The 14,941-nt window shown below is 28.1% G+C and overlaps 1 protein-coding gene across 1 annotated transcript in view; it reads right to left on the minus strand.

The window, feature by feature from the left end:
* Positions 1–14,941, minus strand: part of LOC117179859 (cadherin-23) — an 84,400-nt gene that overhangs the window by 37,788 nt on the left and 31,671 nt on the right. Inside the window, exons 2-3 of the mRNA XM_033372014.1 lie at positions 11,056–11,359; positions 1,930–2,201 (exon numbers count right to left, since the gene is read on the minus strand). Coding sequence (XP_033227905.1) covers positions 1,930–2,201; positions 11,056–11,353 — 570 coding nt within the window. The 5' untranslated portion in view covers positions 11,354–11,359. The remainder of the gene's footprint in view (positions 1–1,929; positions 2,202–11,055; positions 11,360–14,941) is intronic.

The raw sequence follows: 14,941 nt of genomic DNA on the forward strand, positions 1-14,941 counted from the left end.
GTTCCTGATTAAAAAGTTGTCAATGAAAAAAACGAATTTTTCTTTCAAAAATGCTTTAGTTACGCTTTTATTTATTATATTTATTTAAAAATCATAAGGTTATTTAACAAATTATAAGGCTTACTAAAATTAGCCAACATTTTCTAGGTTAAAAAAAAATGACATCGAAAAAAAAACGAATTTTTCTTTCGAAAAATGACTGATTAATGCATTTGTTTATAAAATTCATCATAATAATCTGAAGAAGAAATTCCTTCACCATTATATTGTTTTCATCCACGTTTCTAGCAATATAACTTCAAAAAACGTAAAATTATGGAAAATCGTAAAAAACATTCTTTCAGCAAATAATTAGTTTATAAAAAACTTTTTTGTTCATTATATAATATTGGATTATCTTTCAATAATGTTACTCTATGAAACTTAGACGACTTAAACAATTTTCATGTTATTGGCGTGCACCGGGAACGTCAAATAGAAAAATTGGCAATTTTTTCGTCATATTTGTTTATTTATAAAAAAAATAGGAGGCCTATTTCGAAAATTAGGCTCTCAAACTCTCTTAGAAATCTTATAAGCTTTCTTTTCAATTTTTTTTTGGTCTAAATCGGTCAATATTTGTGGACTGTACGTTATTTTGAACCAAAAAAGTCATTTTTTTCTACAGTGCGCCGTCTGCCCCTTCTACGCGCGATGCCCTACTGTGCGACGCGAGATATGCTGGGTGACGGTAATTGAGGAGTTCTGGACAAGAAGGCGACAGGCGCTCGAGTACGAGTACAAGTATTGTCCACGCTGTGACGTCAGGTATCAAAAGTGAAATTTGAAATTTGATAAAACCAAAAATATAGTTAGATAGCTCTTGAAAAAAGAACTTGAATTTCCATTTACAGTTTTTCTCTCGGGTTGCAAATTTTCCAGTAAATAAATAAAAAATGACTTCTTTTTTATTGAAAAAACCACGTTTTTTCACATTCAACTCGCCGTAAATAATTCGTTTATCAACGAATTAGCAAATTTCTTTTTGAGCTTTATTCGTGACACTCTAGCGAAGGCTACAGTGTCTAAAAAAAGGTTAAACGTTAATTGCTAATGTTTTGTTTTTAATCCGAATAAAAACCACGTTTTTAGACTTTCACATTAAAAAAGTGAGTGCGGAAGTTTGAGCTTCGACAAACTTCCAGTGAACGAATTTTCTGTCAATGTATTGGACAACTTTTTGGAAAATCTCAACTCGATTAGATTTTTAGTTTCATAATTACAGCGAGTTTATTACGAGCTCGCGACGCATAACCACAGGATATCACCAAGCTTTAATATTCCTATTGTTTGCTTGTCCACTCGCGCGCACTCGTCAGCACTCCGGCGGCGTCCTCTGAAAAATCCTTTGGTTTCGCGTCTCGAGCTCGTAATAAACTCGCTGTAATTATAAAACTACAAATCTAATCGAGTTGAAATTTTCCCAAAAGTTGGCCAATATATTGGCGGAAAATTCGCTCGCTGGAAGTTTGTCGTAGCTCAACCTTCTCGCTCACTTTTTTAATGTGAAAGTCTAGAAACGTGGTTTTACATTCGGATTCGGTTTTTGGATAAAGTATCACGAATAACAATCAAAAAGAAATTGGTTAATTCGTTGATAAACAAATCTTTTGATACTTTTGATACTTTTGATACCTGACGCAACAGGGTGGACAATACTTTTACTCGTTCTCGAGCGCCTGTCGCCTTCTTGGCCAGAACTCCTGAATTGAGGGGTAGCACTGGTGGGGATATACTTAACAGGCAAAGGATGCGATTCGGGCGATGACCATGTCATCTACCTAATTCCGTCCCAGATACCTGAATCCGCAGGTAGCTGGGGCGTAATTGACTATCAGTCTGAAGTTTTCATTTCCTTGTTATCGCTATTGAAATCTACATACTACATACCTTTTCTGAGACAACTGCGAATACTTCGCAGACATCGTCGTCCCTGGAGGCAGGAATGCAAGAAACGTGGACATCTGCATTTACACCACCGTCACGGTCAGTTACTGTAATTGTTCCTGGTGGGAGTAACAAGCCTCCTACTTTTGCACTTTCCGGTACTCTGGCCGCATAAGGCCGACCATGATAGACCGGTGCATTATCATTTTCGTCTAGAACCGCTATTTCTCGACGTAACGATACAGTATTGGGTTCCGAACCAGCGATGCCTTCGTCTACAATAGCAGGGTTCAAGAATAATGAGGTGCCGATCAGTATCTTCAGGAAGGGGCGTTGCATGCAGGAAATAAATTTAAGCTGTTGTATCGCGTGTGGTCACTCAAGTGGCGGGAATAAATAACGATTTCTCCATTTTAATTGCTTGCAAATAAAGATAAGGGATGTACGAGTACCGAAACGTTGGTAATGCAAATTTATTTATTTATGTTTTTTATTTTTATTTTATTGTAATTTGATGGTCATAAAAATAAAAAAGACGAAAGAAAGAAAAAGCGAAGGAAGGGGATCTGGTTGGCTGCCTTCTCATTTTTCTTTCCTCTTTTTTTTTCCGAAAATTTTATTTTATTTTTATTTATTTTTTTTATTCAGATTACAATAGGGTTTTTTTTTTGGTTTTCGTTTATTCTTTGTGGTCCAAATTTGGTCGTTGGATTCTTGTTTTGGGTAACAGGATTTTGCATCAATTTGATTATTGGACGTTAAATGGGATTTTCAATTTGGATTTTGGTCTCATTTAAATTTTGTAAATTTTGCTTGCAAATAATAATTATTACTACCAGAATACATTTATTTTTGAAAAAATTGTCAAAGTACACGGATAGCCTGGATTAGGTTCAATTTAAAAGTATTTTCACATCCTGTTTCTCTTTGGTACGCGTCTTTAAGACAAAAGATTTTTTCATTTTCAGCTTCCTGAAGTCTATTCAATTCTACCATTTCCAGATGTTTATATTGCTTAATTGAATCAGTGATTCCAAAATTATTGAAAAAATCGGCTAAAATAGCATTTAGTTTAACAAAATTTAATTTTTATTTTTAAAAAGGTTTGTTTTTAGTTCACTGACTATTTAAGGATGTACCCTATGAACAATCAATCTTAAAAGTCGTCAATTTTCCAAATAATTTATAAAATCGAGAAAAAAAGATCTATTGATTTTTTGGAAATCGTGAACGATGCTTCTAAGTGTACTTCTCTTTTTTTTTAAATACACATGTTTTGATTGAAAATTCAACTCCTTGATTCAATACTTAACCACTCTTTTAAAACATAATATTTTTGGTTGAAGATTTATTTATGCTTAATCGAAAATTAAATCAATTTATTCTTTTTTAGTAGAAAGTTAATTTTCTTGGTTGAAAATTAATCTTTTTGATCAAAAAATAACTATACCTGGTAGAAAGTTGAACCCCTTGATTAAAAATGCATTTTTTTATGAACATTTATCATTTCAGTTTAAAACTCGTTTCATATTGTACTTAATGTGATACACAATAATTTTATTCAAAATAATTTATTGCCCAATTGTTCCCATATTTCTTGGCTTTAAGTTGATACACTTTATTAAAAAAAAAAAACATTTTTAATGTAGCTTTATTCTTTTTGTTAAAAATTCATTAATTTTGTGGAAAAGTGAACTATTTTGATAACATTATTTTCTTCAATTAATATTATTATCTGAAAACGTAACCATTCAACTTTTGGTTGAACATAGATTTTTTTATTAGACAATGGATCTATTTTGTTGAACATTCAACTCTTTTAGTAGAAAATTATTCTTCTTGGTTGAAAATTAATCTTTTTGATTAAAAAATTAACTATGCCCAGTAGAAAGTTGAACCACTTATTTAAAAATTCATTTTTTCATAAAAATTTATTAAATTATTATTCATTAATTATTTAATTAATTATTATTTATTAACGAAAGAGAATAATTTATGAACTACTGCAAAATACAAACTTTTTTTCACCAACATTTTCCGAAGAGATTGTAGAATCTATTGGAACATGGAAGAATTCTTTCACAGACGGAGAAATTTAATTAACTTTCAATTGTTTAAGATAAACGATTATTTAAACAATGAAAAAATGTTTTTTACCAGAATAAAATTTTTTAGTGTAAAGTATACTTCCTAACAAAAAATTACATAACTCGATTATTGAATTGAGATGAACCGTTCGCGACTAATCCATTTTTGTAAAAAAAAGATCAAGATCTTTGATTGTTAATAACTTTAAAAATAATTTTTTGTGCAAAAATATTTCAAGTAAAAATTAGAGAGAAAACAAAAATAAAAATCACTACTCAAAACCTCTGAATAAACCGCTGCAAAATTCGCCATTTTTTTGTACTTCACAATTTTCCGCATAATTTTTTATAGCCTTGTAATAATAAAATTTCCTACACTAATAGAAAAAGTAATATTTATGCACATTTTTAATACGTTTAGGAACAAAATTCATAACTTTTTTAGCAATTTAATTCATTAAGTTGTGAATATTTAAGTTTCCCGCATTTAGACAAATTTTTGACGAAGTTGCCTCAACCGGAACGAGATGTCGCTGACTGTCTCACATTTGGACACTTTAGCGTCAGTTTCCAAATCTGTTTTCCCTTACTCGGACGATCACTTTCGCCGTATTTTGAATTAAATGAGGCAGTATTTTGTTATAGTGACATATTAAAAATATTATTTATGAGCTCCACGCTTGCCGTCGAATCGTTTATTAATTTTTAAAAAGAATTTAAAAGTATTTTATTGCAAACTGCAATTCGAATCTCAAATTTTACCAAGTTCTTAGGATATAACACGAAGTAGTAGAAGGAGACCACACTCCTGAAAAACGTGGACGCGTGAATTCGGATTTAGTTAGTTTGTATCGCTCGTAGCGCCTCTTACGGAGAAATGCAAAACCGAGAAAATTCTCAAAATTCTCTGATTTTTTCTTGACTAATTTTTCATCTCAAATTTTTCATATTCAAATACCAGCATTTTAATCTTGTTATATTTTTAATGTATCATATTTTATAAACGGAATAAAATACTATTTCATATAAGAATTTAGTATTTTCAAATTTTTAAATTTATTTCAAACCAAAAAGGTGTCTTCTTTTACAAAAGATTGCTTTTTAACCAAATACTGAAATTTTCAACAAAATAAATTAATTTTTAACATAATAGTTGAATATTTAACCTAAAAAGGCAAATTCCCAACGAAAAAGTGTCATAGTTACAAAAAGAATTTTAAAATCGAAAAAACGAGTTTCGAACAAATAATGATTTTTCATTCAAGAAATAAATAAAAGTTTAATCTAAATTATTTAATCTTCAAGACAAAAGACAAATTTTCTTTACAAAAATTGAATTTTCAAACAAAAAATGTAAATTTTCAGCAAAAAATTAATTTTCCACGAAACTGATGCACTTTTAACCAACAAAAATTAAAACATAAAGTAAATAATTATTTTCACCAAAGTGGACGACTTTTCAACTGAAAAATATAATTATTAAAAAATGTGAAGTTTTCTGAAAATGTGAAGTTTTCTGTTAAGAAATTAATTTTAAACCAAAAAATGATTTATTAACAAAGTGATTCAACTATATCTTGCAAACAAATTAGTTAAATGCTCGAGCAAAGAAAAATGATTTTTAATCAAAAAGTGGCATTTTCATTCACAAAAAAAATTTCTTCTATAATAGATAAAGTTTTTAATTAAAAAGATAAATTTTCAAAAAACAATTGAATTTTTTGTTGGAAAAGATTTCAGTCGAGTTTTCACGAGTAAAATAAGAATTTTTAAACAAGAAATAATTCTCTACGGAAAAATTGAATTTTTAATCCAAAAAGACGAATTTTTTCAACCAAAAAGGATGTCTTTTTAACAAAGCAGTGGAATTCTCTACTAAATAGTAACATTTCTTTCAAAAAAATATCAAATTTTGTATTAAAACAGATGAATTTGTAATAAGAATGTCAACTTTTTTTATAACTGGAACTTTCACCCAGAAAATATTTGAGTTAATTTTCTAATTTCAAAATATAAACCTTCAACAAAAAGTAAATTTTTGACGAAATAGTGAAATTTTTAAGAAAATAGTAGAGTTTTGAACTGAAAAGTATGAATTTTTAACAAAACAGTTGCATTTTTATCCAAAGAGATGAAATTTTTCTTCAAACAGATGGATTTTTAAATAAATAAAAAGAAAAACGAATTTTAAAAAGATAGTTGAGATTTCATCCATAAAATATTTAAGTTCTTTTTCCAACATTCAAATATTATATTTAAACAGTAGAATTGGCAACCAAAAATTATGAATTTTTAACAAACTTGTTGAATTTTCAACCAAACAAATTATTTAGATTCGAGATTCTTTGATTCAAAATAAGATTGTTTAATTTTAAACGTGACAATTCAACAGATTGGTTGGAATTTTTTTTTCTTGACTGAAAAATCTTTTTTATTAATGTTTGAACTAATTTTCTTGAAAATTTATCTTTTTGGTTCGAAAATTATTCTTTTTGGTACAAAAATTTACCTCTTTAATTATGAATTTCAAATTTTATGAGAAAAATGCAACTGCTGGGTTGAAAATTAATCTGTTTATGTTAAGGCTTTAACAGTTTTATTTAAAATTCGTTGTTTAAAAAAAATTATTTTAACTGCTTTCAATTTGTAATTAAAATATTTCTTGGTTGAAATATCAACTATTATATTTTTTAATAATAATTCACCTTTTTTGCTCAAAGATGAAAATACTCGGGAAAAAATGTCACTACATTGTAACAGGTTCATAATTTTATTTAAAAAGTCGACTGTTTGATTGGCAATTAATTTGTTTGTTGAAAATTTATTTTTTTTTGTCTGAAAGTTATATTTTTTTGATAGAAAATTCAAGAATTTGTTTAAAATATAGTTTTCTTTGGAACGAAAAATCTTACTTGGCTGAAAGTTCATATTTTTTGGTAGAAATTTTATCTTATTTTTTATGAATTCGACTGTTTCTAATTTATAATTTAAATATTTTTTTGTTAAAATATAAACTATTCTATTTTTTAATGCGTATTCATTATTTTTTGTAGAAAGTGAGTCTTTTTTATTTTAAAATTCAACAGTTTGTTAGAAAACTGAAATATTAGATTGAGAATTAACTTTTTTGTTAAAAATTCATATTTTTTAGTCTTAAAACTATATTAGTTTAGTAGAAAATTCAAAGATTTGTTGGAATTATTTTATTTTTATTGAAAAAACATTCTTGTTTGAAAATTCATGTTTTTTTAGAAATGTTACCTTTTTTCATTAAAAGTCGAACTATGTTGGTGAAAATTCATTATTTTAAATGAATGCGACTGTTTTTGATTTAAAATTAAAACATTTGTTGGTTGAAATTTCAATTCCTAAAATCAAAAATGAAAATCAAAGAAGAAAAATTATAACAATATAAGTTATTGGGATACTAATTTATTTAATTATTTAATTTCTTAATTTTGTTTAATTTGGGATATTAATTCCGACATTTTTCTTGTATACTCGAACAAATAAAAAAAAAACTGAAAAAAGAACTACTCACTTCGCTCCACTGGGAATCGAACCACAGAAGTTCCGATTTCCGGCCGAGTGCTTTTCCAATTAAGACATTAGAGAGATCGAGAAAAAAATCCATTTAAAGAAATTTACGCTATTTCTTGTCAAGTGTTACATTTATGATGCGATTAATTTAAAGGAAGCGTTATTATCATCAGAGGTAGTTACCATCTATCAGTGCAGATATGATTCCACAGTCCGTGAAATTATAAATCAAACTATCGATCAAGTTAACTTTTTAAATAACAGAAAATACTCAACGTCATTTCTAATTAGATGGAAAATTAATGGAGCGAAGTGAGTGGATCTTTTTTTTCAGAAAAGTTCAATTAACAAATTTAAAAAAATTTATTTTCCATCTACACAGAAATGACGTTAAGTATTTTTTGTTATTTGAAAAGTAAATTTTATCAATAGTTTTGAATGCTAATTTAATGAATCGTGGAATGAGATCTACAATGATCGAATGGTACTTACCTCTGATGATAATACAGATTCCTTTGCAAAAATAGTACCATTTTATAGATTTCAGAAAGGGGAAGATTTGGAATATTAATACTAACATGCAAAAAGTTTTTTAAATACAAAATTTTGATGTTCGTTAAACTGAGTTATACTTGCATCGCTTTAATAAAAAAAGGTACAATTTAATATAATTTTTGAAGCTGAAAAATGTTGAATTACGAACAATTATGAGCAGGTACTTACTTTTTTTTTAAATTCAAGACGAACTTTTTCAAAGATCATTGAGAGACAATTTTTGACTTTCTTTGTTTATTTAATTTTATTTATAATTATTTCTATAAACAAATAATATATAAACAAATATATATGACAGACATTTATAGTCCCAGAGAAATCGTTTTATCTTCTAGTATTGTTGTAATTATGTTACTAGTGTTATTTTCTCAAAAAATTTACCATCCTTACATATATTTGTATTCTATAAACAAATTATATAAACAAATGTGAACTGGAAATATATATAGGCAGAAAGAAATCGTTATTTATTATTTTTTTTTAAATTTTCATGAAAATTATGTCTTTATATCAAATTGAATTATGTGTCATAATTGATTTATTTTATAAACAAATTATACAAACAAATATAAATTGGAGACACATATAGGTACAAAAAATCGTATTTTTTTAAAAATGTTTTTAAGTCAACACCATCGGCAATATAATTTCAACAAGATTAGAAAAAAAATTAATTTCTCTTTTTTTTGAAAAATCATGATATTAACATATATTTAGATAATTTTGTTCATAAAATAAAAAAATATTAATGAATGGCAATATTTGTTAAGAACAGATAATTTTTATAGAATTAAAAGAAGATTAGAAGATAAACGTTTTTCTTACCTATAAATATCTGCAATCTATATTTTTTATATAATTTGTTTAGAAAACAAACTATTAGTCATGCATAGAAACTTTCTTTCAGAAAACATAATCATAAATATAACTATAACAAAATTAGAAAACAATTTTTTTGTTTAAAAATTCCCAAAAGTTGTATTTTTTATATGGTTTGTTCATAAAATAAACAATTTTTAATTAAAGTAAAGTATAACTTAATTAATGTTAACAAAAATAAATGTTTTTCTGTATTTTTCAACTTTTTTGCTACTCTTCACTTGAAGTTAGTTAATACTAAATTCAATTCAACAAAAATAATTGTTTAAACAAATTATTATTGTTATAGCTGCCTTCTTCTATGTTATTACTAGATTGTTGTGTTTTTTTTAATTTCTTACTTTTTGCACACTTTTCAATTGGAATCAAGTAATAACAATTTAAAGTAAACAAAGATAATTGTTTAAACAATTTCTTATTATTTTTAATAATATTCTCTTTCCTTAAAGGTAGAAAGTTGCGGTTTTTTTTTGAAATTTTAAACTTCTTGACCACTTTTCACTTAGTGAGGTATTAATATAGTAAATTTTCATAATTAAACAAATAAATTTGACGCTATTTTAATTCATTAAAGATTAAATAAATATTTATTAATTCAAATTAATAATTCAGAATTTGAATTATTAATGTAAGATAACAAAAATAGTTTTTTCAACAACTAATTATTGTTGATAATTATCTTCTAGATAAGTGGTAGAAAGTTGCGGTTTTTTTTGAAAAGTTTAATTTTGTTAACCATCTTAGTTATAAACAAATCATAAATGAAAATAAGGGAGAGTGATATTTCAAACATTGTATTTTTTTTGTGAATATATTTTTCTGATAACAAATATTTTAAATATTGTTAAAATTTTCTAAATGGATCACATTGAACGTAAATTTTCCTTAAAGTTGTTACTAAGAGCATTAATGCAAGAGAAGATGGCTATCAAACACAATAAGTTGTCTAAACAATTATGTTTGTTAAATTGCATCAATTGTTGGCTCATTAAGTGGAAAGTGGAAAAAAATTGAGAGTTAAGAAAAAACCGCAACTTTTTAGCACTAATCTAAGAGATGATAGTTATAAACAATAATAAACAATTTGAAAATAGTTGCAAATAATAAGAGTTTGTTTGAAAAATTATTTTTTCTAAATTAAATGAATTGTTTAAACAATTACATTTGTAACAATAATTAAGTATTAAATTATTCTATTTTAAAATTGCACAGAAAGTGGATTTAAAAAAAAACGGAACATTCTTAGAGAAAATTAGTAAAACAATAATAAATGGTTTGAAAAATTTATATTAACATCTGGTTATCAGTATAAGTAGTATTTTATGTATTAGAAACAACTTTTTTTTTAAACCCCAAAAATTATAATTAGTGCCAAAAAATTGCAAAACCCATTTTTTCACTTAAGGGTATTTTTGGGAGCTTATAAAACAGACTAATAAGGGTGATATTTAAAAAGTAATATTTTTTTAACTTCTATGACTAATTGTGAACATAAATGTTTAGTTAAAACTCAATTTATGTATTAAAATTCGAGAGAAAAAAATTGGATCACCCTAGTAGATGGTCTAGTTATAACGTCAGTCCCACCAAACTTCAATTAATTTAGGGGTTCATGTGGTCCCATCGGCCTAATCCGGGCCAAGTGATGGGAAGTCTAATAAAACAATTTTCTAGGAGACAAAAAATTAAATTAAAAAAATCGAACTTTTTTTGCTGTTTTCCTTAACATAAAAATTAAATAAACAAAAAGTAAACAATTGAATCGAACCACTCTTGGAATAAATCAGTCTTGAGCTAAAAAAAATTGATAATCGATGTTTAATTGTGTTCTAAATTCCATTTTGAACCTCGTTTTTTTATTTCCCCCACTCTGTAAACTGAAGTCATTATAAAACACAAAGAACACAGGAAATCTATATTTTCTTGTATTGCGTAAGATTTACCGTAAAGTCTCTACGGAATCAAGAGGGTAGAACAAAGCAGGCGTTAATTTGATTGAAAAGGAAAGACGGCTTTATCGCATGCAATCATTTTAAGGCTTTATGTGATATGCAATCTGTTTAAGTACCGGTTATACTGATGATGACTTCAATTAAATCTTGGGCTTCACGATCCAGAGCTTTCCTGAGGATCACGACACCCGTTTCCCTATCTACAGTAAAGTACTCTCCGCTGATGGAATAATGTAATCTTGATCCTTCCGGATCTTCTCCTTGGAGAGTGTAGACCGGGGCTCCGGGTAAAGTTCCCTCGGAAACGGCCAATCTGGCCATATCCCCTCCATGAATAAAATGTGGTGCTCTGTTGATCACCTGTCCCCGTGATGTGGAACAACCCGTGATCAGAAGGAGTAAGAACGCCCACATTGTCACCTGGAATTTAAATTTTTTATTTTAAAAATGTTAATTTTACTATCTAAAATCAAGAGAGTTTATTATTATGGTTAGAAACTATTAATGACACTCAAACTCCGAAGATACGAGCTTCAAAGATACGAGCGCTTCACAGATACGAGCGTCCCGACTCTCAAGGAGCAAGAGGAATTTCTACCCCTCTATCCCTCCACCCCCGCCCTATTTCTGAGTCAGGCGCGCACGAGTGCGCGCTGCCTTGCAATCGAATTGCGCGTGCGCGTAGTCTAATCCAGGAGTTCTGATTAGAGTTTTGGTAGCTCCCTAAATAGTTCCATAAAAAAGTCACATAACATTTGTCGATGAACTAAAACTCCAAGAACCTATAGGACTTTAAACATACCCAAAAATATTCAAATTTTGAAATTCACAATTTTCAGAGTTCTAGGAATTCTGATCAGAGTTCTAGAGGCCCCTGGAATATTTATTACGAACATTTTTATAAATTCGATAAACTAAAAATCCAAAAACCTACAGCAATTTAAATGTACCCCAAAATTTTTAAATCCAAAATTTGGAGAGTTCCAGGAGTTCTGATCAGAGGTCTGGTAGCCTCCTAAATAGTTCTACAATAAAGTCTGATACGATTTTTTGATAAACCTAAAATCCAAAACCCTACGTCTACGACATTATACAGCCAAAAAATTTTGAGAGTTCCAAGAGTTCTGATCAGAGTTCTGGCAGCCCCGGAATATTTCTAACGAAAATTTTAATAAAAGTGGTTGATAAACTGAAAATCCAAAAACCTACAGAAATTTAAACATTCCAAAAAATTTTGAAATCCAAAATTTGAAGAGTTCCAGGATTTCTGATCAGAGTTCTGGTAGCCCCTTGAATAGTTCTACAAAAAATTCACATAAAAGTTGTCGATAAACTAAAAATTCAAGAACCTATAGTACGTTAAACACACCCAAAAAGTTAAAAAAAAAATTAATTAAAAAATGTTAGAGTTCTAGGAGCTCTGATAAGATTTATGGTAGCCCTCGGATTAGTTCTAACAAAAAATTTAATAAATTTTTTCCATAAACTCAAACTCCAAGAACCAAAAAACTATTAAACATGCCCAAAAATTTTGAAATTGTAAATTTTTAGAGTTCCAGGAGTTCTGATTCGAGTTCTGGCAGCCCCTTGAATAGTTGTCCAAAAAAGCTTAATCAAATTTTTTGATCGACCTAAAATCCAGAAACCTACAACACAACACAGCCAAAAATTTTGAAATTAAAAATTTTGAGAGTTACAGAATTTCTTATCAGAGTTCTGGCAGCCCCCTGAATAGGTCTACAAAAAAAGCTGATAATATTTGCCGATGAAGTTTAAATTCACGAACCTAAAGTACTTTAAACATAGTTAACAATTTTGAAATTCAACATTTGTAGAGTTAGAGGAGTTCTGGTAGCCCCTAGATTAGTTCTACCAAAAATTCTTATTAATTTATTCCATAAATTAAAAACTCTAAGAACCTACAACAGATTAAATATACCCAAAATTTTGGAAATTCAAAGTTTTTAGAGTTCCAGGAGTTTTTATCAGAGTTCTGGTATTCCCTTGAATAGTTCTACAAAAATGTCTAATAACATTTTTTCAATAAACTGAAAATCCAAAAACCCACAACAGTACACAGCCAAAAAATTTGAAATTCAAAATTTTAAGAATTCCAAGAGTTCTGATCGAACCTCTGGTAGTCTCATTAATATTTCGACAAACAAGTCGAAAAATGTTATTAGACTTTTTCTGCAGAACTATTTTTTGGGGCTACCACAACTCTGATCAGAACTCTTTGAATTTTCAAAATTCTTAGGTATCTTTAAAGCTTTGTAGGTTTTCTGCATTTTGAGTTTATCAACCAACTTTATTAGACGTACGTTTGAAGTGCTGTAAGTTCTTGGATTTTTTGTTTATTGAAAAACTTCATAAGACTTTTTTTGTAAAAATATTTAGGGAGCTACAGGAACTCTTATTGGAACTCATGGAACTCTCTAAATTTTGAATTTCAAAATTTTTGATAGGTTAATTGCTGTAGGTTAATCGATGTTTAGTTTATCGAAAAATTGTATAAGATTTTATTTTAAACCTATTCAGAGGGCTACCAGAACTGTGATAAGAACTCCTGGATCTCTATATAAATGATGAATTTCAGAATTTTTGGGTATGTTCAAATTGGTGTGGGTTTTTGGATTTTTAGTTTATCGAAAAATGCTATAAGACTTTTTTCTAGACCTATTCAGGGGGCTACCAGAACTCTGATCAAAACTCCTGGAACTCTGTGAATTTTGAATTTCAAAGTTTTTGGGTATGTATAAATGTCTACTGGTTTTTGTATTTTTATTTATCAAAAAATTGTATGAGACTTTTTTGTAGAACTATTCAGGGGCTATCAGAACTATGATCAGAACTCCTGGAATTCTTTCAACAAATTTCTCTGAAATTTTTAGATTGTCGAAATTGTGTAAACTTTGAGTTTTCATGTTGTTCGAAAAATTTTTTTATAACAACCCTAGAACTTTTTGGTAACTCCAGCAATATTACAAAAAAGTTGATTTTTTTACATGAGGGGCTGGCTCTATTTTTGGAAAATGTTTTTTGGGGTCAAATTTTTAGGAACTATTTTCAAAAAGTATCAGGAACTCTAGAACTATGCTAAATATACCCAGAAGTCTAAAAAAAAGTTAATTTTTCGAAAAGTGCAGGGAACGTGAACTTAGCCCCCAATTTTGAAAAATCGATTTTTAGAGTATTTATACGCTGGAAATATTTGTAAAAGTTATTAGAAACTTTAGAACTAAGGTTATCAGAGCTCTAAAGAAAAGTTGAAATTTTGAAAGTGGGGGGCCGAATACACATACATAATTACAGACGATACAGTGGCCCCAAGCAAAATTTTAATTTTTAATCCACTTCCATGAAAAAATAAATAAATAACAAACAAAAACGGTTAAAAAATTTTAAAAAATTCTTTCAGAAAGTTGATTAATGATGAAGTTCACTCGACTTTTGTATAAAATAGAAGGCAGTGTAATAATGCTAAGGTGAGAACTGATGAAAGATAACATTCAGGATATGTAAGTGAATATCTGGCTTCATAACCTGAACCCGGAGCCTCTCTAATCCATTCAAGTTATATAAATAGAAATACTTTTCATGCTAATGCTGCCTTTGCATATGAAATACAGAAAAAGAATTTCCTTAACCCTTCCTGCATATTAAAAATTTCGTGGAATAACAAGGGCCTTTGAAATTTAAATTCGAAACATCTTCAAATCTCTTTTCTCCCCCTTCTCAATTAAATATTTGAATATAAAAACAAATTTAAATTTTTAACCCAAGAGATCAATTTCTAACAGTAAAAAAGTTTTAATTTTGAATAAAAAACAGTTACGTTCAAGCAAATTAAACGAATTTTCAACGAAAAATTACAAATTTCAATAAAAAATTATGTTAATAAAAAAAAAAGGTCAACAAAATAGTTAATTTAGTTTTAATTTAAATTACAATCGAGTATAGTTGAATTTTCATTAAAAAATAAGAATTTTCTAACATGAAAAT

This window comes from Belonocnema kinseyi, chromosome 9 (assembly GCF_010883055.1).
Source record: "Belonocnema kinseyi isolate 2016_QV_RU_SX_M_011 chromosome 9, B_treatae_v1, whole genome shotgun sequence".
Classification (NCBI taxonomy): Eukaryota; Metazoa; Arthropoda; class Insecta; order Hymenoptera; family Cynipidae; genus Belonocnema; species Belonocnema kinseyi.